A 24,304-nucleotide genomic window follows, 5' to 3' on the forward strand; every position below is an offset into this window, starting at 1 on the left:
ATTGTTGCTTTGAAATGTTTATTTGGTGTATAAAATTAAGAATGTTTTTTAACGATTAATCGTTTTACAAGGCGATGTTACTTGTGTTTACTCACAGAAAGTTTCATTAAAAAATTGACATTATTTTATGAATAAAACGTGTCGACGAGATTGTTCACTAGCAATTTAGCATTATAATTGGAATATTAGGCAACAATTCAGGTAAAAATGTTGCATTAAGTAGAAAAGTAGAAAGCAACTGTTAACAAATATTTAGGTGAGATGTTACATTGACAATTGCTACTAATCTGATCCTTCGTCGGTATCATCTGAATCTTCATTACCTCGTCGAATGTTTCTTTTTCGGATAATGTTCGTCTGATGCTTCTTCTTCGGCCCAGTATGGTCTGGTGGGTTATGCTTGTCCCCTTCGTATTCAATCACATCTTTCAAGGCTAATCGCCACTCCAACATGTCCGTCTTGAAGTCATCCCTGTTTCCCAAGTCGGTAAATCCAAGAATTCGGTCCACCACAATGTTCTTGTGAAGAAGAAGGATCGTTGGGAGCATTCGAATCGAAAGACGACCTAGTTGTTGCAATGAATTTCTTAATAACTAATCAAAATACAATTTAACCACTAATCAATTGATTAACAATTATAAACTTACTACATAAAAATGGACTCTTCTCAGCATCAATCTTGCAAAATCGTGCTTCCAAATGCTGTGCTGCCAAAGTTTTCAAATGAACATCCACAATTTTACACCTTTCCGTCGCTTCCCGATAGAAATGGACAATGAACCGATCAGACTTTTTCCCAGCGTCAAAAAACGCCTTCTCATCTCCTAATTCGTCGTAACTTCCGTGTCCCTACAAGAAATGAATAATTCAAATTTCATTCAACTCCTGATCATATTCTCATAAATGTTTCCAGCCTAATGTAATTAATTTACCAGATCTCTCCACTTCTTTTCCAACTCCATCCGAAGCTTCCTCTTTTTCTGGATTTCGTCTCGAATACTTTGGAGATCATCAACCTTCATGGATTCAAACTTGGCCAATTGATCATCAACTTGGCTCTCCAACTGCTTCCCAATTTCCTCCAACTGCTGTTGAACCACTCTTTCCATCTTGATCTTTCGATTCAGTCACGAACCTAACCACTAAAATAATTAAGTATTATCACAATTAATTTTTCCTTCCCATAAAAATTTGACCTCTCTTGCACAAACAAAACTCAACCAAAAATTTGCCCCTTGACCAATTTCTTGCCGGAAACTCTCCACCCACAGACTTCCCACCTTTACCCCCACCAAGGACGAAAAACTTACCAAGATTTCCTAGAATTATTCAACTTCCGGACGAAAATTGTTGACAGGTGGTGGAAAAGTTTTTTGGCGAGATGATGAGTACAAGAAGTTTGCTCTGTTCGCCCTCCTGCTGCATCCGCGCGTCTCGGTTTGGTGGTGGTGCTGCCGTGCTTACAGGCTTCTCCTGCCCACCACGTGACCAGTATTTTTAGTCAAATGGCCTCCTTGCTGCTGCTCTGTGTGGCTAAAAAAATCTATTATACCCGGAACGCAGTGGACACACTTTTATGCTTCTAAATCACATTTGGGTCACGTCAACGTCACTAAATAATAAAATACGGATAAAAAACTGCAGCGACAAAATATACTGACTGCTGGAAATTTCGAATTGTTTTTTTTAAACCAAGTCAAAAATTGTGGAATGAAGAGACGTAAAACCTGTTAGTACTACTACTACTATATAAATATCTATCTACTATATAATTAGTACTGAATATTATTAAATTATATATATAATTAGTTATCATCTCAACTAGCAAGTTAATTACCTTTTAATTGGGTATTCTCTTGAAATTCATTATCGTTCTTTTCTTTATTGCGATAGGAGGATTTCTAAAATTTTATTTTCGATTATTTAAACAAGGAGCAGCTTTAGAGTTTAAGCAAAATTATAAATTGTGGTGAAGGGATCGTCGTTCCTCTTATCAGTTTAATCATTTTTTGATCGGATAAGCCCTTTTAGAGGTTTGCCATTGGTGGTGGTTTTGTGGATGACGTAGTAGTGTTTTTAGTTGTTTATTATACTTGACACTTATTTTCCTCTGCATTTTGAAACCTTCCACCCAGCCGCAACCACGGAAAGAACACTGCGCAAAGTCAGGGCCAAAGTCCCTGCTGTGACGACCACTGCCACCGCGGGTGGCACTCAATCATCGGACAAGACAAAAATGGCGACGAAAAATTGTCCTCAGTGCAGCAAGCAGGTATTAAAAAAAGTAAAGGGGGTGGTTTCAATGTGTCACTCCAATGCTAAATTATTTTGGGTATTAATATTGTTGTTTAATTCCAGGTTCCTGTTGCATGCAAGAAATGCGGGTGTGGCCACGTCTTTTTTGCCACGAGAAGAAGTGCAACATCCACAAATCGTGAGAATAGTGAGGAGGCTGACGACATGCCAATCTCGCCAACAGAGTCGCAATCCGAATTAAAGCCAACGAGAAGGTCGGGACGGGTGACGAGGGAGAGGCCCAATTTTTATGATGCTCTTCAGTATGAGAATCAAACTAGGAGGGTGAGTATTACTTGAAATGGTCTCTATACACATTTTTGTAATTAAGTTGGTGATGGTCTGATGATTTCCTTTTCTAATGAGCTATGTCAAATAACAAACTCAACAATTATATGAAATCGCTGATTTTAAGACTTTAGCTTAAATTTACTACCTATTGTTACCGTTCTTGAGTAAAAATTAAGTCCAAGTGACAAATAAGAATATGGATTTAGGCCAAGGACGAAGAGGAAGAAACGGAAGAAGAAACTGGGGAAGGAAGTGACACCACTGAATCCACCTTTCCTCAAGTCTTTGTTACCGTAGGCTCCACCAGATTTGACGATTTGATAACCCTTGTTCTGAAAGATGACAGAACTATGGAACAGTTTGTTCAATGGAAAACTAAAAAAGTTATAGTGCAAAAGGGAAACAGTTCTGTATCTGGAGGGATGGTAAAGAGCAATTTTATTGCAAAAGGAATACAATTTCAAGTTTACGATTTCAAACCTTTCATACTGGAAGATATGAAATGGGCAGATTTGATCATTTCCCACGCCGGAGCTGGCACCACGATAGAAGCCCTGGACTTGCATAAGCCCCTTATTGTCGTGCCAAACAGAAATTTGATGGATGACCATCAGCTCGAGCTGGCTGGCAAGTTGGCCGAAGGAAATCATGCAGTTCTTACTTCCATCAAAACTTTTCACGAGGATATGAAAGATATTAAGAAAACGTGGTTCAAGCCCCTGCCAGAAAAGAGGACACAAGATTTCATAAACTTTCTTAACGAAACCGTTCTAGGGATCAAGCCAGAAGATTTATAGATTCATCATTCATGTGTAAAAACGATTTCAGTGACGAAAGTGAATTTAATATTCCGATTTCATTTGCCCTATAATATAAGGCATATACATATATATATAAATAAATATATGTAAATAAATAAACATATTTACTTCTCTACCACTCTCTTTCTCTATCTTTAAATTTTTTGATGGTCTTGTTATTGGTTTAGGTTTAGGCTTTACCTTGCATTGCATTGTTAATTTCTCATATAATTTATCCACTTACCTGATCCTTTCTCATTTTTCAGCAAAAGCAGCTCCTAAGGCAATCGAAGCAGGGTAAATCTGAAGACCAGGAAGATGGGTCGGACGATGGCGACTTGAAACCACAATCAATTCGCACTCAACTAAGTCATGACAAGTCGATAAAGGAGGGGAAAACGGGAGAGCCAAAGAAGCGCAGAGGTCGCCCACCAGGAATTACTGGTCGCAAGCCTAACCAGGGTTATAAAATCACGTCTACTACACCGGCAGGGAAAGGTGTGAAGCCTTCCGGGGTAGGAAATGAGAAGGGTCCTGACTCTCCAAACAGCGATGCGGCACGTGAAGCAGCCGATAAAGCTTTAATATTGAGCATTTCTCCGGAAAAGGCTTTACAATTTCACATTGTGCTTCAGGACATTAACAGCAAGATTGGCAGGGTTGGTTGGAGGGCACAAGAATAGAGAGGTAACATGAGACCCAATTTACGGATAAAATCAACCTGCCTTTCGAATCACAAGACTGTGGTATGTTGTTCTCTAATCAACATAACCATTTTAAATAATTGTCAAATAATTATTGTTATTTTCTCTGGAGGTTCAGTACAGATCTGTCAGATATGTATTTGTATGAATATAATGTAATATCTCACCTCAAGAGGCCTTTAAGCATTTCACCACGTGTAGCTAATATTGGTCGATATATACCTCGTGATTATAATATCACATCAAGTCATTGGCATAATTTGATAACAAAATGATCTAACATTCCGTATTTTGAGATTCACAATGTTATACTTGTTTTTTGTACTTTTTCGTTCATTCTCTTGTACTGTTAATCAGAGAATTATTACATATATGACCAGGTAACTACTAGGCTAGACTAGAAATATATTGTTACAATTTTCATCGACAGCAAATTATGAAAGCATTATTTTTTCAAGCCGCACACAGCTTATGGAATATGACACATTACAATATAATGAATTATATACAGATTTCATAGCATTAATTTATGAAAAGGTGTATCATGAATTTTCTCAACATGTAACTTTAATAACGGATGTTTAGAATGTTGAATAAATTGGAAGAGGAGTCGAGACACGAGTAATAATTTAATCGTTTGACCATGTACGATGACCATTGATTTCTTCTGTAGTAATGGTAGTAGTGTAGTGTCACAGAATGGCTGCCATTAGATATTACAGCTTTTCCTAGTTCCTAACATGCCTGAAATTGCATAATGATATGTATTTAGAAGTTTTACTATTTGTCCATGACTGACATGATGACAGTCACCTCGGGTAGCAACTAGACCAGAGGACAAGCCTGGTTCGATGTATGACGACGAACTATGATGTAGTTTCCGCTCGTACGAAATGTTTTAGCCTACCTATTGCTAAATTGCGCATGGAACACTGAAAACCCGGGTTTGCCATTCCCCACACATCCACCCAACGAACCAAGTTCCACACCACTCTCTCCCTCTCCTTCGTTCGTGTGCATAATATACTAAAATTCGCAAACTGATGCAACTCCTGCGAGTATTAGAAGGCTTGCAGAAGGCTCGGACTGCTCAGAAGGTGATGGTAGCCCGTCTCTGGAAGACACTACCAATCAGCCAAACCCTAGAACGTCAAAGTCTGACTCACTCCGACTCCTGGGCATGCACGACACGACGCTCTTGTCACTATTTGTCTTACGTTTGGTACGTAGTCCATAAAAAAATTCGTCGTTTATCCTGCATTCTTCGTAACCATTTCCGTCAGTGAAATACTAATCTTGCAAAAAACTCTGTGACAATTTGTTAACTCAACATTCAATTTCATACCGGCTCATATTTCCCAGTCAGCGAATCAAAAATCTAATCATGCAACTGGACTGATTAGCCCACCATTCATTAAGCGTGTCCGAAATGGGAGCAGTTCGCGACATTACGAGCTCTTTGAGTTGACAGTGCAAAAATTTTAAGGGAAGTGAGAGATAATAAAATCTCTTCTTGAAAAAGGCTGAGTCAATAATCGCCATTACTTGAGCCGACTTCCAAAAGTCACAACTTGCTAAAACTCACTCGTGCAGCAACGTGCACGTGTACATTTAACTCTGCTTATTAACCAATCCATCAACCAGTTGTTGGTCAATCACATCACGTATTAATCATATCCAAAATTACGTGTGGGCAAGCAAACGGACTCGATTTTTTATCTCATCGGCTGAAAATCTACCGGTTTTGCTCCAGATTATTTCGTGGGTAAGGAAAATCTAGTTTTTATTATCAGTCTCACTTTTACCTGGCTGAGCTCCTTCACTCACTCCACGAGAGACCATTTATTACTCCACACAATCTCTGCTCGCCGGGGTGAAGGTGATATTTAATTGATATCGTCGTTTCCATTGCTCCATTGTGAACTGCATTGTGTGTTCACGTGCAATTTCTTCGTATCTCGCTTTTTCTCTCCTCGCTATTTCTGACTCTGCCATTTCTTATTCCCCTTCCTTCCTCCAAAGTTACGAGTCGTAACAGATCGATGGAGTGAGCTGAGAAGATGAGACGGCCTTTTTTGCGAGAAAATTATTGCATCATAAGTGTGTAGACAGTTCTGCCTCTGGAATTTATTTCCTTTTGTCAAGAAAATTTTATTTTATTCGGTTTTTGAACCTTGTTTTGACCATATTTCTTCAGGGACACTTGTAACAATAATGTGAATGGGTTGAAAGCCGTCCCAGAGCTGCTATAAATAAATTAAAGAACACGTAATGAGTCAACAATAGCGTCGTTTTTTAAATTGCTTCACAAGCCACACTATTGATTGCTAGCGAGCTGCTCAATTTTAGGTACGATGAACAGAGAAGGAAGTAAATAGGACATATTATTTGTCGATTTTTAGAGTTTCATTCTCCGGAATTTGGTACCACTTTCTAATTATTTTCCTCCTCTTGAAGTTAGTCCGACTCAAATCTGAAGTAAATTACTGAACTAAATTGGACCACTTGGTGTGGAAATATAATTCAATTTTAAGTTCCATTCGCTTTGTAATCTCGTCCCAATCTCTTTTTGCATATGTAATTTTCTACCGTCGAGACTAGTCTTTTTGTCAAATGTTGACATTTTGGTTAAGTTCAAATTGCGTTTTACCACAAAGTAGGAGAGGTACATATGTATGTATGTGCATGCATACATAGATGTGTAACTTTATCATTATTTAAGCCATTTGAGATGAGTTTTTCATGCAAACTTCATTATTTCGTGTGGTAAATAAAACTTTCCACAAAAATACTTTGTCCCCTTAATTCCCTCGTGGGAACGGCACCTCGAGAATAATTTAATTGGAAAATTCTCCATAACCATTTACAGGCTTCACGTTCAAAACTATTTTTATACTCGATTGGAACTTTCTCTGAGCATCTCTCTACTTTCACGTGCATATGTACACCCGTTATGACCATTATGCTTCGAGGTTTTCTGGTTTTGTCTATTTGACAGTTATTTAAGAGTGAAATTGGCCACAGCGTGTACTACACAGTTTTGTCGGCAGTGGTGGCAGTTGGATTCTCAAGTTTTTCTGCTGGGCATACTTGGCTCATGAGGAAATCGATACAACGACGAACGGGCATGAGAGAGAGAGTGGCGAACGATGAAAGAAAGGTCCATGGACTCGACTCTCTCCATCCGAAATCGGAGCTCACATAATACAAGTCCCACTGCCTCAGTGCCACACTTTTCGGCTTCCCTGCCCTATATCGCTCTCTCTCTGCAGACATCACCCACCAAAAAGCCAGCTCACTTTCCCAGAAATACTCCTTTGTGCTCAGCTTTACTACATAAAAGCAACTTTAGTGTCACCCGCAGTTTGCAGTATTTATTGCCAATGAAACTGTCGAACTTTCACTTTCAACTGTAATTAAATACTCCAAACAGCAAATGACTGATTTGGTAGGTACATGAGCTCTTCGTTGATTTGCACTGCGAAATTGTAGGTTAATTTTAAACTTTCTCCCTGGTAATGAAGAAGGAAATGAAGGAAATTTCTGGCATTCCGACAGAAATTAATTATTTGCGGAAGGCAGGAGCACATAGCCGTTCATAGGAAAGCCAGGAGAGAGCTTTAGTGGACGTTGGGTATAAAACCCTTTTGTTTAGCAAACAAGAAAATCCTCTTCGCCTAAATAACTCTGCTGGGACTTTCTCCTATCCATCACCATCCATCAGTTCCATCACTCATGCATTTTTAGTGGTTTTCCAACAACAACAGCGATGAATGATTCTTATGGGATGAGAACGTTGCAAGGCAGATAAATGCATAAGCTCCGTGAGACAATACGTATCGTAAAAACATGTGCAGCCTATGTTCAGTTGCTTAAGATTGAATTCAAAATGAAACTTTGTCGCAAATTTTATCGACTACAAAAATTAGAACGGGGACAGATAAGACTTGGCGAAGAGTAAAATTAGTGCGTAGTATTTCCTGATCGAAGTAGTCATAATTATTCATGATAACGATCGTCATACTGAATACTGACAGTGTACCTACGCTTTCATCGAACAAAATAACTTCTGTTCCCAGCTATCGTTATTGAGCAATTTGTTTTTCCTGTCTCCTTAAGGAAAATTATTCGTTGCGAATCTAATTGATAATTACATATGCATGTTAGATATTATGCATTTTCGCCGGGATAAGTCCTCCCTTGGGCTGGGTTACAAACTAACAAGCAACTCTGTCTTGTTATGACTAGCAATTAGAGTAATCACAACAATGCTAAAATTGTAACATTGGGCATGACTCATGTATAACCAAATCAGAATTGTTGAGCCTAGAGATTGAGTGCTACATATGAAAGCGTTATGTAAAAACGTATCAGGGAGGGATCACAAATTCCATGTCATAAACCTTGGATGTGACCATGGTCAGTAAAAAATAGTGCAGAGAAAAAGAGATGAGTCTCACAAGAAAGGAGGCAAAAAGCATCCAAGTATGTGCATATTTGCGCATCTATTTAAGGAAAGGAGGAACCTGACCTTTACCAAAGTATGTAGTCAGAGCACAAAAGTAGAATCGACATGACATGACATCTCCAATACAAAGTTGGATCAGATTGGTTGCGACATAACTTTTATTCCGTTCCTTCTTTCTCTCCTCTCAACATAAAAAATGGATGGATTCTGTTCTACTTAGATTTTCAAGGCTCGCCACGTAACTCTCCAACTACGAGACGTGAATTGTCACCTGCATTCAAATGTACATGGTGGCGAATGGTTTATTTATTTTTGTCATTTCCTAACCAGTCAGATCGACATGCATGCATGGAAGTAAAAGGTTTCGTGTCATTTCTCCGGCTTCTTGATGTTGTTGTCCAATCTTCTTGTATGACTTCTTCATGAAAATTGTGCTTTCCGAACTGCGTCGAGTTACCAGGAGCAGAAGGAAATGGAGAGAATATTAGTCAGCAACAGCACTTTGGGTAATGTGATTTGCTTGGCGGAGAAAGGATAGTTTTCCAAGAAGAACGAACCGCTTTCGGCAGGTCGGTCAGTAGGTTTCCCTCCTCCTCCATCCAGTTTATTGCATGTTGCATGATAAAATTAGTCCTAACTTAATTTACTAGGAAGCTTCGTCCCATTAACTTATTTACGAAGGCATTAGCTCAATTTAAAACCAAGTGCTTTTTCGATATTATAAGATGACCTTGGGGAAGCGTGGTGGGATGAAATGTTCTCAAATGACCAGTGCCTTTAAGCGTTAAAACAGAAGCTTTGAGGTCAAAGAAGCATCCACAGTGCGGACGCCAATCACATGTTTCAATATGGATTCTAAAATTAGCTCGCATTGTAGTTGTTATCTTATTTTTCCAGAAAACGCCGACCCCGCGTCACTTGTAGCAGCCAATCACCCTCACGCTCCACCTTGATTTGATGCCCACTTATCTCCCTGCTTGTCACTGTGTCGATAAGAACAAGGAGCCAGCAGAGAAGCTGGTGCTGATGCTACCAAAATGCTTGAAAAGAAAGGGATTAGCGGTTCCGGGGTTCACTGTTCGTCTTCAACCTCCTCCGAGTCAGACGTACTTCTCCAAATTCCCCCTCTAAGTCTTCACCACCACCACAATCATGGTCTCCAAGAACTTCCGGAAGAAGGAGAGTTGGACATTGGGAAGTTGACTTTGCCCAGCAGCGGAAGTGGCGGCGGAGGTGATGTCCCTGACGAGGTCGACACGAAGAACAACCTGCAGCGAAAAAGTAAGGGCAGCTCGATCCACTCTTCCGACGAGATTATAAACGAAGAAGAACACCTCACCATCAGCGACAATGACATTCCCATCATTCCGGGCATGATCTGCAACTCTGTGACGGCAAACACCTCCGACGCGGATTTCGACTCTGCCTTCGAAGACAGTCTCTACTCTGGCAGTTCGGACGACAAGAACAAAAACAAGAGTGGTGAAAACTCTGGTGGATTTGCCGTTGGCGGAGCAGCCATGTCGTCGTCTTCCATCTTGAAGAGTAATACCAAGAGTCGTCGAAAGCCTTCAAACGCAGGGGTTGGCATCAAACCGATTGAACATCAACCACCACAAAGCAGTGGAACGTATTGCAAAGGGATTTCCGAGCTGGGAGGAGAGGGCGACGAGGAAGGAGGAGGTGGCAAGAGGGAAAGCTCTCCCGAGGAGGTGCAGCCTCAACAATATTCAATTTCCCCACTCTGTGGGAAGACGACTAACCAAGGAGACGACGAGATGTATGGCAATTACTTACATTTGGACGACTATCTAGACAATCATCATCATCAACTTCATGAACCTGAACTCACTCTATTTGAGATGGAAGTTTCTCCAGCAAATCATCCACAGCTTGAGGTAAGAACAAAACCCGGTTTCCATACATATTTCTCTCAGAGCTTTCACCACCACAAATATGATGGCGTCATGCACCTCGTCTCGTACATATTTGTATATATGGGCTACTTTCCGTCTCGCCTTTCATATCTTCATCCATCAGAGTCAGGCCATGCATACAGCAGAATCGTATCAGATTCCTACTCGTCAGGATGGATGTTATTGGTTTGTGGTGCAACCGGATAAATCCGGAGTCTCCGTCCAAAGTGTGTCAGCTATCGGGAATTGGTGTATAAACAAACCTATGTAGCAAGAAAGAAGCATTAGTTCGACTTCGTTAAAAGGAATCCAAAGTCGGTCGGTCGGTCGGTTCTTTGGAACACGCGACGCGAAAATGCGCTCAGATTCCTTGAAAATCATTCCCGTATGGAATGATTAATTATATTTTGTGGGGGAAACTTCGCATGAGTGATTCTTTTCCTTGAACCATGAGCTAGGTTCATGTTAAAATGCGTGTCCGTGTCACTCGAGTTGAAATTTTGAGAGGTAGCCAAAGCCTTGTTCATGAAACGTGTGGGGAGGAGAGGATAAGCAGCAAGTACGATTTTTTAAATGTGTTGCTTGGATTTTTGCCATAAACTTGACGCTCCCGTGCAATTCCAGTGTATGTATGTGTTCAGTGGTGGCTGGCAATCTGGTCGTCGCATGTGGACTCAAATTTAGCCGATGATGAACTACGATAACCAGTCACACGTACTTATGCTTGGCCGGTTGTATGCATTAACGTTAGAGTGGAGATGATATATTAATTTAGCATAGCGTCTCAAGCGTTGTCGAAAATAAGATTGAAATCAGTTTGAAATCTTATAGCCTAAAAATAGCCCCAAGATCGATGAGGTTTTAACTGCTTGCTCTTGCCGAAATAATTGAGTGGAGTCAAGACGATTACATTACTATCAACATTACCATTATAACGAATTTACTACATGCTCTCAATTTCACGAGGATAATGGCAAACGAACAAATCAAACTTGTGTTCAGTTTACCCCTTAAATTTAATTAAATGGACGGCGTTCCATCCATGGTTCAATATCACATTGGAGCGTTGGAACTTTCCCAAATTGATTTGGAGAAGTGTGTAGTTAAGTTTAGTTAGTTTAGTTAGTCGGGTTTATTGCATGGAAGAAGTTGAATCATCGTTGTGCAGAACAATAGGGAATTAAGAGGACGAAATGTCTAGAAACGCTCAGCCGAGAACAAAGAGAACATCAAGTCAATTTACACATGTATGACTTCCATAAGTAAGAGTTCAATTACTGCTTACTTCATCTCCATTTGTACTTTTTTACTTTAGCTGAACTATAGAGTCGCCAGCTAGTCTCCCAATCACTTGATGGGCGTATGCACAATATGTACTTGTTTCGTGAGTGGGTAGTTGGATGGTTTGCATTTAGAGGCATTTTTAACGACTTATTTAAGTAATTTTGGTGGTTGGTGAAGGTCGAATTTCGAACCCGGATGAGGCCTGAACGAATTTTTGTATCCATTCGGTACAATTCAAAGTTCACTTTTTATTCGGTTTGACAATGCCAAAAAATGTATTCTTGAATTTAAAATGTTTTTGTGAAGACTAGAGCAATGTCACATTTTCGTACTTGATTTCCTTCCCATATAATTTTTCATTGCCTCCAGGATTGTATGGATCATTATTATTTATTATGCAAGTTTGGTTTCACACGTCATAAATTACAAGTAATAAATGTCCATTTTGAACTGGGATCGTTTTTCATGGACGTGTACGAAAATTGCTTGCCAAGCAGGATGAAGAGGTTGTTATACGAACGTATACGTACGTGTTACTACTTGTGAAAATAAAATAATACTTGAGTAATATCTTGAACGTTGGTTGGTGTCACCTCTCACAATAATTTTTATTCCGTGGTTCCGAAACCGTGCATAATCTGTTGTTTTTCTTCCTTCTTTGTCGAGTAGCAGGCAATAATCACACTCATTTTAGTACTTGAACAAATGAAATTATGTCGCATTGTGCAGATAAACAGTAAAACCAGGATTGTTTTAAGCGATAACCTTTAAAGTGGTTTGAACTCTTTCGAAATTTACAGTAAGGCGTCAAACCGTGGAAAGGAAAAATTTCCAGGACGGGTTTACAGAGCATAAAACAGTACACAGATCCTCGTAGAAGTAAGAGTGATTACGTGCGAAGTCCAAATATGGACATCAAAAGGCAATCTTATTCTCTATCATGGGGTCATCAATTAATCTATCCATGTAGTAAAACGTACGTACGTATGATGGCATGACCTAATGAAATTGATAATGCATGCGCAAATCCAGGACGAATTAAACATATGAGTCACCACCATCGACGAGAACACAATCATGTTATTGTCCAGTTAACAAAACTGCTAATTAAATACCACTCTCTCAACTTGCTCGATTTAGTACAATATTATGTGTCAATTGACATATATATAAGTAGAGTTTTTAATAATATGCAGTTAGTCAGGGGCAGAGGTGCGTGGTGGGTGGGCTAAACTCATATTTAATTGCAGTTTCTGTATTTAACTACTACTGCACATACCACGACTAGATCTTTTAGCACCGCAATTCTTTTCTTCTTCAAGTGACAAGAAAAGTCACTGACCGTACTCAACGGAACTTATTGTAGGCTATTATGGTATTCGTCGTCATTGTCGGTTGAGGTTGGATTAAGACAAAGAGACGTGAAAAAAAAACTCGATCAGAGTTAACTGGCAAGTTTCCCTAAATCCTTTCCTAAATTCTTTTAGTTTTTGATCATGAGAATTTAATGATGTGACATTGATCGTATCTACAATCAAGCCCACTCCATTCCAATTTGATCTGCTCTTAAATACTTGCTCGTAAATCTCTTGGCATGATTGTGCTCCTGATTAAATAGGAAAGCATGGAGTGAATCATGGCTGCATCCGTTTTCGAAATGCATGGGAATAAACTTTTCGAACAAATGGGTTAAAATTGCATTAGTCATAATTTAATTCCTTCTTTAAGTGGTCTCAAATGACAATGGTCGAGACGAGCACTGATAAAATATTATTGGCCTAAATCCAATTATATAAACTTTCGTGGCTAGCAGAATTCCACATAAATGTGAATCCACTACCAAGCACTATGTCACCAATTCACTCAAATGTCTTGAACTCTTAGGAATTCCGTTTAGGTCACATTTTTTGCCACGATAGGCAGTCTAGATAAGAGATAAAGCAAGGTTTATATTTTGTTCAGGTGCATGAGTGAATAACTGTATAAAAGGCAAATGGACATTGTCCGTGTAGTAATGTCAATGTCGTGTAACCAAGAAATGCACGTGCAACGACTCGAAATAGCGCAAGGTAAGCCATCACTTGGTAACAAGTACACACACATATCGCCATTCTACTCATACAGTCTTTCGGAGCATGTATTTTTTCACATATTTTTCTGAGAAATTTTCTCATATTTTTGGCAAATTTCGACCACGTTAGTTACTAAAATTTTTTGTAAGATGGCTGAACTCAACACTGAGTTCAAAAGGATGTGTTTAGCCTTTGGACTGTTAATTTCTGTTGAGAAGCACCTCGTTGTGTGATCTGCAATGCCGACAACCTTTGCAATATCCAAAAAAATAAACGTTGATAATTACTTTTCCTCCCGACACGAGCAGTTTCTGAGCTGACGTGTTTTGACTTTGCCCCCGTCAGTTTGCACTGCTACATAGAAATGAAGTGAAAGCTTTCATAATAAATATTCCAGCGTGTAATTTCTTCATTTACGTGTTGCATACCAGGTTCTCATATTTTGTGCAGACTTTCATCAAATAAAGCATTATTGCGCAAATGCTAATGATTGCATGCTCTTTCTTACATATTGGCTGAGCCAATATTTAACATAATACTTAAATTACTTTCAGGTCATGCCTGCCCTGCATGGAAATGATATCATATCCTCGCATCACAAAGTCCAGCCAGACGAGTATGAGGAGGACGACTGCTTCAGCAAATATGGACCCAACATTGCCAGACGATGCTCCGACTCCAAAGGTCACAAAAACAGGAGGGTTCACTACGACGATATGGACGACGGGAAACGGACAACCAGGGGGCATGGTTACTCGGATGAGGACGAAATCAGCGAGCATGACGTGGGCGACGAGGCTGGTCAAGGACTTCTGGACACCATCCTTCTCGCACCCCCTCTCGACATGGAGGTGCAACTAAGCCCCGTGGGGAGCCTAAGTGATGACATGAACTTGAACGTGACCTCTGAAAACTTACAAACAGCGGATCCTAAATGCCCACCTCAATTTCGTGGAGATGAAGGGCTTATCATCAAACCAAGAACATCAGGTCCGACTGCTCCTTTGAGATTCAACCAACCAGGAAAACAAAGTAAATAAAAATATAATAATACTAGTTATGTTATAATGTCTGCCAACACGTATATGCATCATATTTCTTCCTATGTCGAAAGTTTTTTCGAAAGTTCACGTTGTTGGAGAAAATTTGTTTTCAAACTTGTTTTATTATTTTCTAAACTTGCCTAAAATGAGAATAGAAGAGGACCACTTTCACAGAGCTAGCACATTAACTGTACAACATGGCAATTCGACACCAATTTGCTACTTTTTTTCAACCAACGTCATTAGCATCAAGTTAAATTTGGTAGCATAATAAAATCCATAATGAGAGATTTTTTCGTGCATAACATTTAAATAAGGAGCAAAAGCAATCTGGTTGAAAAGGAAGCCAACCCAAGCAAAAATTGGCAGCGAACATTTGTAGGTCCATAAAATTGTTTACAAATTCAGAAGATCCAGTATCAAATGAACGAGTTTTAGCGTCATGTTCCTCCATTCGACATAAGAACCGTATGCCAGGCGTCATTTATTACAAGTGTCTCTTCTTTTGCAATCAGTTCAATTTAAACATGAAACTTTCTCCATTATCCGAAAGTTTATTCCATCTCAGATTTTGTGGAAACATTTTTTAGCTTCTGGAAGGAACTTTTGCATTGCTCATTGTTCATTTGAGAGTGGTTTGAAATTGCTTAGTGTTGGATTGCTTAGAGTGAAATGTAATCCTGAGCTAAATGGAAATAAACTTTTGCAATTAGAATCTGACACGTGGAAATATGCATAAACAGATTAACAACTCGAATGGAAAACTATATTAATTTAATTTTCTGAAAACATTTCGTATTTATTTATTAGATTTCTGCTCGTGTAGTGGTGTTGATGAACTTATAGTCAACAACTTACAATAGAAATTTGCACGTCAACGTTGGTTATTGTTTGGTGACTATAATTTTCCAGTGTTATCAACAATAATCAAAACATTTATTTGGAAATGTTTTCTACTTTATATTGTTGTATTTGCCAATGACAAGGAATGCAATGACCTCACCGACGTTTAGCGTAATTTGGCGTATGTACGTATTATTTATTATTGATTCGGACATAAATAATTCTCGCAATCAATATGCGTAGTTGGGTGCGGGAGGGTTCTTGAACTAGGAATTTAAATTGGAATATTGCTTTTCCTGAATAATTAACTGGTACATGACTCAAGTCCAATTCATTATTTGTACAAGTTTCCTTTACACAATAATATCGTGTAGTTGGTCGTGTAATTGGTTGAATTTATTGTCAATGAAATAACAGCCACATTTTAATTGCTTGTGGCTCACGTAAAATTTATGCCACAGTTATGACATCGTTTGACCTTGCTTTTTCAATCCTACGAAATAAAGTGTTCTGCAATTTCAACCCGAGCATCACATCTTGGCATGGTTTCTGTCTGACATGACATTTTTATGGAAAAGAGAGGTCAAAATGTCAGTTAAAAGTGTGATATAAAATTTATTTCCTATTTCAGGATTCGTAATGTAAAGAAACTTTGGCATTTGAGAGTAGTTTTTTATGTTGTTATCTTTTTTTAAGAGGAGAATCTCGCCTTTTCAGTTACGTATGTCTTTTCCGTGCTCATATTTCTCCTGCTTGTAGATAATTCATACTGAAGGAAAACCAACTTTCCTCGCCTTCTGAAGTTCTCCAGTTATCTGATCGAAAAGAGAACAAGGCCATCTTTTCTGCGATATCTGCCAGGAATATGTGGTAGATATTTTGGAATTGGGATGAATTCTGTTCACTAGAACCAATGTACGTCCACAGAGGTGTGTCAGCGACGTAGACATGACGTTTAATTATCCTGTCGATGTTCATGTCAAATCTGCGGGATGTGGTATTTAAGGTGATCGCTGTACATAATTCCAGTTTGGCAGAGGTGGCCAAAATATTTTGTCAACATGCAGCATTCATTTTGGTCACCGTTCTTCTAAGGGTTCGAATTTCCGGGGGCCTTTCGGCTACAAAGTCGAGAATATACGTGAATGGAGAATACGAAAATATAGATTTTGTGAAGAAATAACTTTTTATCGCTCTCAAAATGTATTGTCTTCACGATTAAAAAAAATAAAATATTTGAACAGCGAAAAGATGTAGATTTCTTAATGAATCCTATATTTTCGCAGTGTTCTCCATGTGTATAGATCCTCGACTTTTGTAGCTTTTTGTAAGGGTCAAACCCTTGGAAGGACGGAGATCAAAATATTATATTCTGGCAAAGTATTTTGGTCATCCCTGCAGCTTGGATATCATTACGAAGACGGATGTTATGCAGTATTGTCAAGTTCCTTAGAGGCAGCAGGGATTCTTTATGAGCTACTGATGGATATGTGCATATAAATAAATATACGTAGTGCATACCATAGTCGTAAGTTTCCGTGCTAGCTGGAAATATGAAATATTTATGTGTATGACCAACGGATAAACCAAGCTAAACTTTATTAATTCTATTCGCTCTGCAATAAAAGGGAGATTCCCTTTTTTAGAATAGCAGATATTCTTAATAAGACGTTGAATTTCTCATTTTTCTATTAATCGAGCTTATAAACAAGCTAAACTATACGCTATATTTTATCCTTTCATAATTTACAGATGGAGAAAGTACCGTGCAACCTGGCGTCATTTTTTGCGGCACTCCAGCCAGCTCCTTCGTCTCAAACTCGTCCCCAACATCCCCCGGAGATGGAAACAATGCAATTTCCCTCATCCCAGACGCGGACAGAAGCAGCGAGGACTACAACGTCGTTTACGTCGTTCCAGACGGTGGCTGGGGATGGATGGTTCTCTTCGGCTCAATCCTCGTCAACATTTTAATTCCTGGAACGGTGAAATCCTTTGGAATACTTTTTGTCGAATTTTTAGAAGTCTTTGACGCCACTCCAGCAGCAGCTTTATGGATTCCTGCACTCAGCTACTGGCTTTACAGTTCCATGGGTGAGTTTTTTTGTGACCTTTTCATGCTCGACACGTCACCGTAGAATCGGGTTGGACATGAATTGATTTCCTCAATAATTTTAAACGAAGGTCCTTTTGCTGGAGCACTCGCTACCAAATACTCGCATCGGTCCATCACCATCGTGGGAGGCTTGTTGGCTTCCTTTGGACTGATGATCAGCTATTTTGCAACTTCTATTCCGTACTTATACGTGAGGTGAGTGACTGCTCGTATGACGACGATAGAGCGCTTCCTTCTTTCTTCCTCGTTTATTTTGACTTACACGTTCACGACGGTTGGTTGGTTGGTGGTTGTTTGCGCTTGAAGACAGCACACCAAGATCAAGAGACGCCACTGAAGTCAAGTGTATTTACGTTTACTCTCCCAGAGTAAATTGTAGTGTGGCTCGTAAGCGAGAAAGTCTTTACGTATTCATGCCCGACGGAGAGTATTGAATTGGAAGCAGCGAGCGAAAGTAATTGAAAGCACATCAAACAATGGGCTACACCATATGCAAAATAGAGATTTCACAGGATTTATCCACCAGCAGCAAAGTGTGTGCAGGCAGCAGAGTAAAATATGCATTTAGTGGATTCAGAAATAAAATCTTAACCATATTATCCACGGCGAAGAAAGTCGGCTGGTTGCTCGTCTAAATGGTGCATGGGCTTCTTTTTACGCAAACTTGGCAAGTTCATTGTCCTCCTTACTCAAGGAAGTTGTTGGCACTTTCTCCAGCAGCCGACGGATTTTCCTCGAGCTGAAAGAAGTTGCTCAGGAACATTATTTTTTCCGCTGTAGTATTGTGTTGTAAATGTCACATGGAAATAAGCAACAGTTGATTTGATGTCGTAAAAGAGAGTTTGATTAGTTTAACGAGTACAAGTCGTTTGCAGAGGTTTATCATATTCGATATTCGAGGGTCATCCAGAAAAGATTTAGGAAAAGGTATGTCACACTCGTTTTCTGTATAACACACACATTTCATGTAAGTTGGAGACCAGTGTTTTTACCGTTTTTCATCCTATCACAAATGCGGTAGGAGCACAATTCCTCACCATTTTCAAATTATTTGACTGAACTGAAAGTTGAGATCAAAGAAAATACATTTTCATAGTTGATGAAATCAAATCGAGTTTAGTAATTTATTTAATCGGTGCGCAGATTAACTACAAAGTAAGTTTTTGACGTAGCCTACAAAAAAGTCACAAATTCTTAAATAAATGTTATTATATTATTAAAAATGACCCACAACAAGGTTCAGCATACTTTTTCTCGACTGGACGACTCTCATGCACCACCCATAAAAAAAGTGTCCATATTATGTATTCTATATCACAGTTTATTGCTATACTTCATTCATAACTTTAAGCACGCCAAAATAACAAGCACTGCTGCTCCCATGCTTTAATCAATAATATTCTCATTGTGAAAGTGCCCAACTTTCCAACAATTGAGAACGATTTAGAATGCCTAATTGGAGTCCTACTTAAATATGAGACATGTAATTCCAGTCACTCTGCTTCAAATTCATGTTCACATATCGGAACTTTTGGCTTAAAGTTTTCCATACATTTCTTATTATCAAACCAAACAAAATTCGTACTTTGCACAAGATTTCAAAAGAGCGTGTAATTGCATAGACCCGAACAAATTATTTCTCAATCTAATTCTAATGCAGATATTTACTTTCTTCTCCCACAAGCCCACCTACCCACGCGATTATGATCTACCGATCTATATTTTCACAACGGAAGCGACATTTAATGACTCCCACAATGATAGCTTTACACAATTTGCCCAAAAGTAGTGAATGAGTGGAAATTTTTATCGATCGATTGCAACAATAAATTTCCGTGTTGGATTTTGTGTTTTTAACCCATCTCTCATTTATTTTTCCAGCTACGGGCTAATTGGTGGACTTGGAGCAGGTAATATAAGTAATTCACTATTATTATAACCCGTGCAAAAATATGTACGTTCGCTTCTTGCAGGGCTGGCGTATCCCATCGGAGTTTTCATGGTTGGACAATATTTTGAAAAGCGCAGGGGGCTTGCTAATGGACTTTGCACGTCGGGAAGTGCACTTGGCTCTGTTCTTATACCTCCACTTCTTCGCGTCCTGCTCAGCGAGTACGGTTACAGGTATGCACACACTGCAGAGCTATGAATGGCGTGCGAAATTAACGATTTTCCTGCAAAATGGAGTTTCTATTCTTCGGAAATGGATGTTTTACTCAATAATGTTTGCGTGCACATGATGGAATCTGAAATGCAGTGATGGCTTCCACTCTTCAGGCATGATTTTCTAAATCCAATTGTAATTGTTTGATTTTTGCAGAGGGGCGATTTTAATCATGGGAGCAATACTGGTAAGTAATGGAGTATAAATTATGAAGTTTATATTAATTCATTAATATTAACAGTAAAAATAATAACAAATTGAGGGGTAGAACAAATAATTACCCAGAAAAATTAGTGATAGGGGTTATTGAACTCACAGTCTTTTCCTCCGTCGCCATTTTTAACTGATGTGATTTTAACAACCTTGATCTCTTATTTTTCAAGTTAAATGTCTGCATTGGAGCAATGTTTTACGAACCTGTGAGCAAACATATGAAGAGAACATTAGTCCCTCGGGACAAATCAATACCAAAATCACCGCAGGAACAAGTCGACCAGTCGAACCAGGCTCAAATAGAATCCAAACCAAGTCAGCAATTACACCAACGACAGGTAGGATAATAATTGTATTGCGGGGGAGATACATACATGGAAATGGAAGCAATTGTCAGGTCATAATTTAGGACGATCATAATTTAGTGTCTTTTTTTTCTCTCTCTCAGGTGTCCAGTCCCATCGCTAGAACGGTTCAAGCTCCTGCACGAGAAATTGCTGCTTCGATGCCAATCGCGATTCCAATGCCTCAACTTATGTCAGACTTTCGAGACATGACCAATCGTCGAGGTTCCGGCAACGGGCGCAAAGCTACTTTCCAGATTGGACAAGTATAACACAATATTTTTGAAATTCACATGTGAATGACAGCAGTTACACTTAATTAATAATTGATTAATTTGCATAGGAGGATGAATCATGGTCGTATCAATCGAATGAAGTGGCAAGCCCACTGGCAGCCCGACTTGTCAAAGAAGAACATCCATGCGCTGGAACCAACAGTCCAAACAAGTGGACATTTTACAATACAGGGATCCGAGTCCGTGGTCACCTTCCCGGAACTGGTCCTTCCAACGATTCCAACCCTGAACTGGAAACCTTGATCCACTCCAACAGCTCGGGAACCATTGTTGTGCCCCCACCCACATCCACACCCGCTGGAGGAGGAGCTGCCCCGAATCTTTCTGGCATCGGTGCAAGTCGTGGTCAAAGTCGTCTCAATCTCACAGCCATTCCCGAGGATGACGATACCGCTTCAGAGACCACTAGCCGACAAATGGACTGGACATATTACAGCGCTCTCCCAGCAGCAAAACAACGCCTTCTCCGTCTATCCGTTAGTGGGGGGACTCAACTCATGGCTTCTTCTTCGGGTGGAACTACTTCTGTTGGTGGAGGGTCCCACAGCGCTCACCCGTCCTCTATTGCGCTCGTCAACCAAGGCGGCACCGGGCTTACCAGAACATTATCAGTCGCTTCGAACGTTTCCAACTCATCCTTCCACTACATGAGCACTATCCATCACGGAAGTTTACTCACAGCGATGCAATTTGATAAGAACATTCCCGAATTTGCATCCACCTTGACCCTCAAGTCAGTCCGTCATTCTTGCTGCCCACGGCTCTCTACGCTGAAAGGATTCATTCGCAAACTTACCTGTGGATTTTGGCCAAAATCTCAAGATGAACACGACAGCAATCAAGGTATCATGACCAGACCGGGCGATGCTGCCGACGTTGAACACGACTCCCCACTGAAAATGAAACCCAAACGAAGCGAGAGAATTAAGAAATTTATTGACTTTTCCCTTCTCAAGGATGGAATGTATTTGATAATGTTGATGTCAAACTCCACCACAGCCGTAGGATACACCAATTTCATCGTACTCCTTCCATCTTACGCTCTTGCACTGGGCTTTGACAAATCCCAAGCTGCTTCCCTCCTATCAATCGTCGCAGCACTGGATTTCATCGGACGTATCGGTGGCGCTGCTCTGAGCGACTTACAATTCGTATCTCGTAAATGGTACTACATCATTGGGCTCTTTTTTTCCGGCATTGCGCTGGCATTCCTCCCATGTGCGAGGACATATACCTCCCTCGTCGCAATGTGCGCTTGCTTTGGTCTGGCGTCTGGAACGTACATTGGAGTGACGGCAGTGATTCTGGCGGACGAGCTGGGCGCCGAGAAATTGGGTTCTTCGTACGGGATTAGTTTATTTCTGAACGGCCTCCTTCAGCTTATTGGTCCTCCCTTGTGCGGTGCGGTGTATCAGCACACGGGGAAACTGGAGCCAATTCTTACAGGGTTAGGCATTACGCTTATCATGGGTTCTCTAATGTGGATCTTTGCACCCTTTATCGAGCGGAATCGTGCACGGAAGGAACAGTTAAGGTTGCAGATGGAAGAACGAGTGGGAGAAAGTGCTCCTGCTCAAGCTGTACAAAATCAAAATGTTTCTACTATCAATACCAGATCTGAAACAAGTCTAGTTTAGATTACGTATTATAACCTTACACCGATTTTTTTCTAACTTTCATCTGAAATTCAGCAGCGTAGCTTATTCTTAGATAGCAGTAGGATGTACAAGTTTTAGGGATTTTATACACACATTTTTCATTGTTATTGGTTCTTCATATAGATATAGTTTGACCGATTGGGATCATTTGTCGATATTTACTATTTATTTCAGCATAATTGGGAAGAATGATAGATAAATTTGTAACTTTTGTGAATGTATCGCGTGTGCAATTATGTTAATTAATGTTGTTGTGCCAGGACTGTGATAACTCTGTGATAAATCACACTCCCATTACATTCATTCATTCAAGCATCTGCTGAAAATATATCAATATGTTTCCAGTCAATTAGTAAATTTCCTCCTCGCAAACAACTCAATTCTTAGCAATTTAGGATATGTAGAAAAACGTTTCTTGAGTCGTTATACATATGGTAATTTTTATGTGCTTCAATAGTTTTTAGCAAATTGATACAAAGTCGTGCGAGGTGAAAATACGAGGTACGAAAATACCTATGTACTATTTCAATACTGGTTTATTTAAGATCTGTGTGCAATTCTTTTGTTTATTTTTATCAGAGTAATAATTTAATCTGTGAGTAGTTTCCAATTGTAGATTTGGTTGTGTACATTTTGAGAGGACGAGCGTTTCATGAAGATGATGTGACAATGAGATAGCAAATTATATTTATATTCTGCAGGAACGACTAGCTTTTTCTTAAAAAGTGTAAATATTTCCGATTGAGAGAACTGTAATGCAAGGAAAGAATGATGACAATGATCTTCCAAGATATGTAGTAATAGTTGTAAAATATGTAAAATACGTAACACTAATATTTCGCTGAATACGTGATGATTAACTATCTTGACTTGAAACGCCATGTACAACTATTTAATGTATTACACTATATTGCATGAAATTTGTATGATGAATTCCTACTTAATGTTGAAGAAGGTAACAATTAAAGGTAACAACTGATCTATCTTCTCCTCCTCCTCCTTCGTGCATAAATAAATAAGTCCTAGAAAATAAGTCAACAGAGATATGCGCCGCGATGAATTAAATTATTACTAAAAGCTGTTATTGTAGATACAAAAATGAATTATGTAGCTGAAAAAGAAAATGATTGTGGTCGTAGTCAAATGTTATTCGTCAAGTACGTAAATACATATATATGCGTCCCTTAATGTAATATATGCTGTACGTAGTTAGCAACAAACAACCAAATGTTACCGTTACTTGCAACGTTATAGATTAAATAAAAATGTATTCTTACTTGTTACATTTTTGACTTGTTGTTGTTTTGATTACTCAAATAAGTATTTCTCCTTGGAACATACTTCAAAAAAATCCAGAGGATTACAGTGACTCGCGTTCTGCACCATGAATTCGACTCCTTTTGAGTAACCGCAACAAAACATGATTTAAACGAGTGTAGAGAGGGGCACACGTCTTGGAAAATATTGTTGGTTTGGTTTGGCGAGAGGAAAAAATTTTCTGGAGCAAGTCGCATTAAAGAAAATGTTTTTGTGTGCGGTGGCGGTGTTCATCATCCATCTTATCTTTTCGTACAGGCTGGCTCGTCATGTTACACTTTAACAAGTGTCTGACGACGAGGAAGGAAAAAAATATGTGTGATTTAGAAACTATAATTTAGAACTTTGTTAACATTGATCACATTATAAAATAAGTTTCACATGAAGAAGGCGAAGTAGGGATATGTCGCATTACATCCGGTCATTTTTTCATGGCGTCCTTATTTAGCCAGCCGTGCACGACTGGAAAAATCTTTTTA

The 24,304-nt window shown here is 39.3% G+C and overlaps 3 protein-coding genes across 4 annotated transcripts; 2 read left to right on the forward strand and 1 right to left on the reverse strand.

Moving 5' to 3' along the window:
* Nucleotides 1-4: 4 nt before the first annotated feature.
* LOC110844552 (thioredoxin domain-containing protein 9 homolog) lies at nucleotides 5-1,520 on the reverse strand. Its single transcript, XM_022090777.2, has 4 exons — nucleotides 1,312-1,520; nucleotides 934-1,143; nucleotides 649-850; nucleotides 5-566 (listed from the first exon to the last, which is right to left on the reverse strand). Exons 2-4 carry the CDS (start codon nucleotides 1,108-1,110, stop codon nucleotides 283-285), a joined length of 663 nt encoding a protein of 220 aa, XP_021946469.1. The 5' UTR covers nucleotides 1,111-1,143; nucleotides 1,312-1,520; the 3' UTR covers nucleotides 5-282.
* A 30-nt stretch (nucleotides 1,521-1,550) lies between these two features.
* On the forward strand, nucleotides 1,551-4,724 carry LOC110844551. Of its 2 annotated transcripts, none has more exons than XM_022090775.2 (4): nucleotides 1,551-1,730; nucleotides 2,137-2,273; nucleotides 2,360-2,581; nucleotides 2,794-3,523. In XM_022090775.2, exons 1-4 carry the CDS (start codon nucleotides 1,712-1,714, stop codon nucleotides 3,382-3,384), a joined length of 969 nt encoding a protein of 322 aa, XP_021946467.1. In that variant the 5' UTR covers nucleotides 1,551-1,711; the 3' UTR covers nucleotides 3,385-3,523. The 2 variants fall into 2 exon arrangements, with proteins under 2 accessions (XP_021946467.1, XP_021946468.1); XM_022090776.2 differs by lacking the exon at nucleotides 2,794-3,523 and adding an exon at nucleotides 3,654-4,724 and having other exon boundaries at nucleotides 1,572-1,730.
* A 479-nt stretch (nucleotides 4,725-5,203) lies between these two features.
* LOC110843567 lies at nucleotides 5,204-23,791 on the forward strand. Its single transcript, XM_035847892.1, has 11 exons — nucleotides 5,204-5,856; nucleotides 9,457-10,457; nucleotides 14,386-14,863; nucleotides 17,470-17,811; nucleotides 17,902-18,028; nucleotides 19,715-19,743; nucleotides 19,807-19,957; nucleotides 20,154-20,184; nucleotides 20,381-20,548; nucleotides 20,659-20,820; nucleotides 20,898-23,791. The coding sequence occupies exons 2-11, from the start codon at nucleotides 9,597-9,599 to the stop codon at nucleotides 22,485-22,487; spliced, it is 3,939 nt and encodes a 1,312-aa protein (XP_035703785.1). The 5' UTR covers nucleotides 5,204-5,856; nucleotides 9,457-9,596; the 3' UTR covers nucleotides 22,488-23,791.
* Nucleotides 23,792-24,304: the final 513 nt, after the last annotated feature.

This window comes from Folsomia candida, unplaced genomic scaffold, assembly GCF_002217175.1.
Source record: "Folsomia candida strain VU population unplaced genomic scaffold, ASM221717v1 Fcan01_Sc002, whole genome shotgun sequence".
NCBI classification, from domain to species: Eukaryota; Metazoa; Arthropoda; class Collembola; order Entomobryomorpha; family Isotomidae; genus Folsomia; species Folsomia candida.

Bases quoted from the DNA above. Each gene is read 5' to 3' on its own strand.
- LOC110844552 (XM_022090777.2), bottom strand. From the start codon at position 1,110: ATGGAAAGAGTGGTTCAACAGCAGTTGGAGGAAATTGGGAAGCAGTTG. The intron at 851-933 runs GTAAATTAATTA...CATTTCTTGTAG, and splicing joins AAAAGAAGTGGAGAGATCTG to GGACACGGAAGTTACGACGA. The intron at 567-648 runs GTAAGTTTATAA...TGCAACAACTAG, and splicing joins GAAGAGTCCATTTTTATGTA to GTCGTCTTTCGATTCGAATG.
- LOC110844551 (XM_022090775.2), top strand. The intron at 2,274-2,359 runs GTATTAAAAAAA...GTTTAATTCCAG, and splicing joins GTCCTCAGTGCAGCAAGCAG to GTTCCTGTTGCATGCAAGAA. The intron at 2,582-2,793 runs GTGAGTATTACT...ATATGGATTTAG, and splicing joins ATGAGAATCAAACTAGGAGG to GCCAAGGACGAAGAGGAAGA.
- LOC110843567 (XM_035847892.1), top strand. From the start codon at position 9,597: ATGCTTGAAAAGAAAGGGATTAGCGGTTCCGGGGTTCACTGTTCGTCT. The intron at 17,812-17,901 runs GTGAGTTTTTTT...TTTTAAACGAAG, and splicing joins CTGGCTTTACAGTTCCATGG to GTCCTTTTGCTGGAGCACTC. The intron at 18,029-19,714 runs GTGAGTGACTGC...TTATTTTTCCAG, and splicing joins ATTCCGTACTTATACGTGAG to CTACGGGCTAATTGGTGGAC.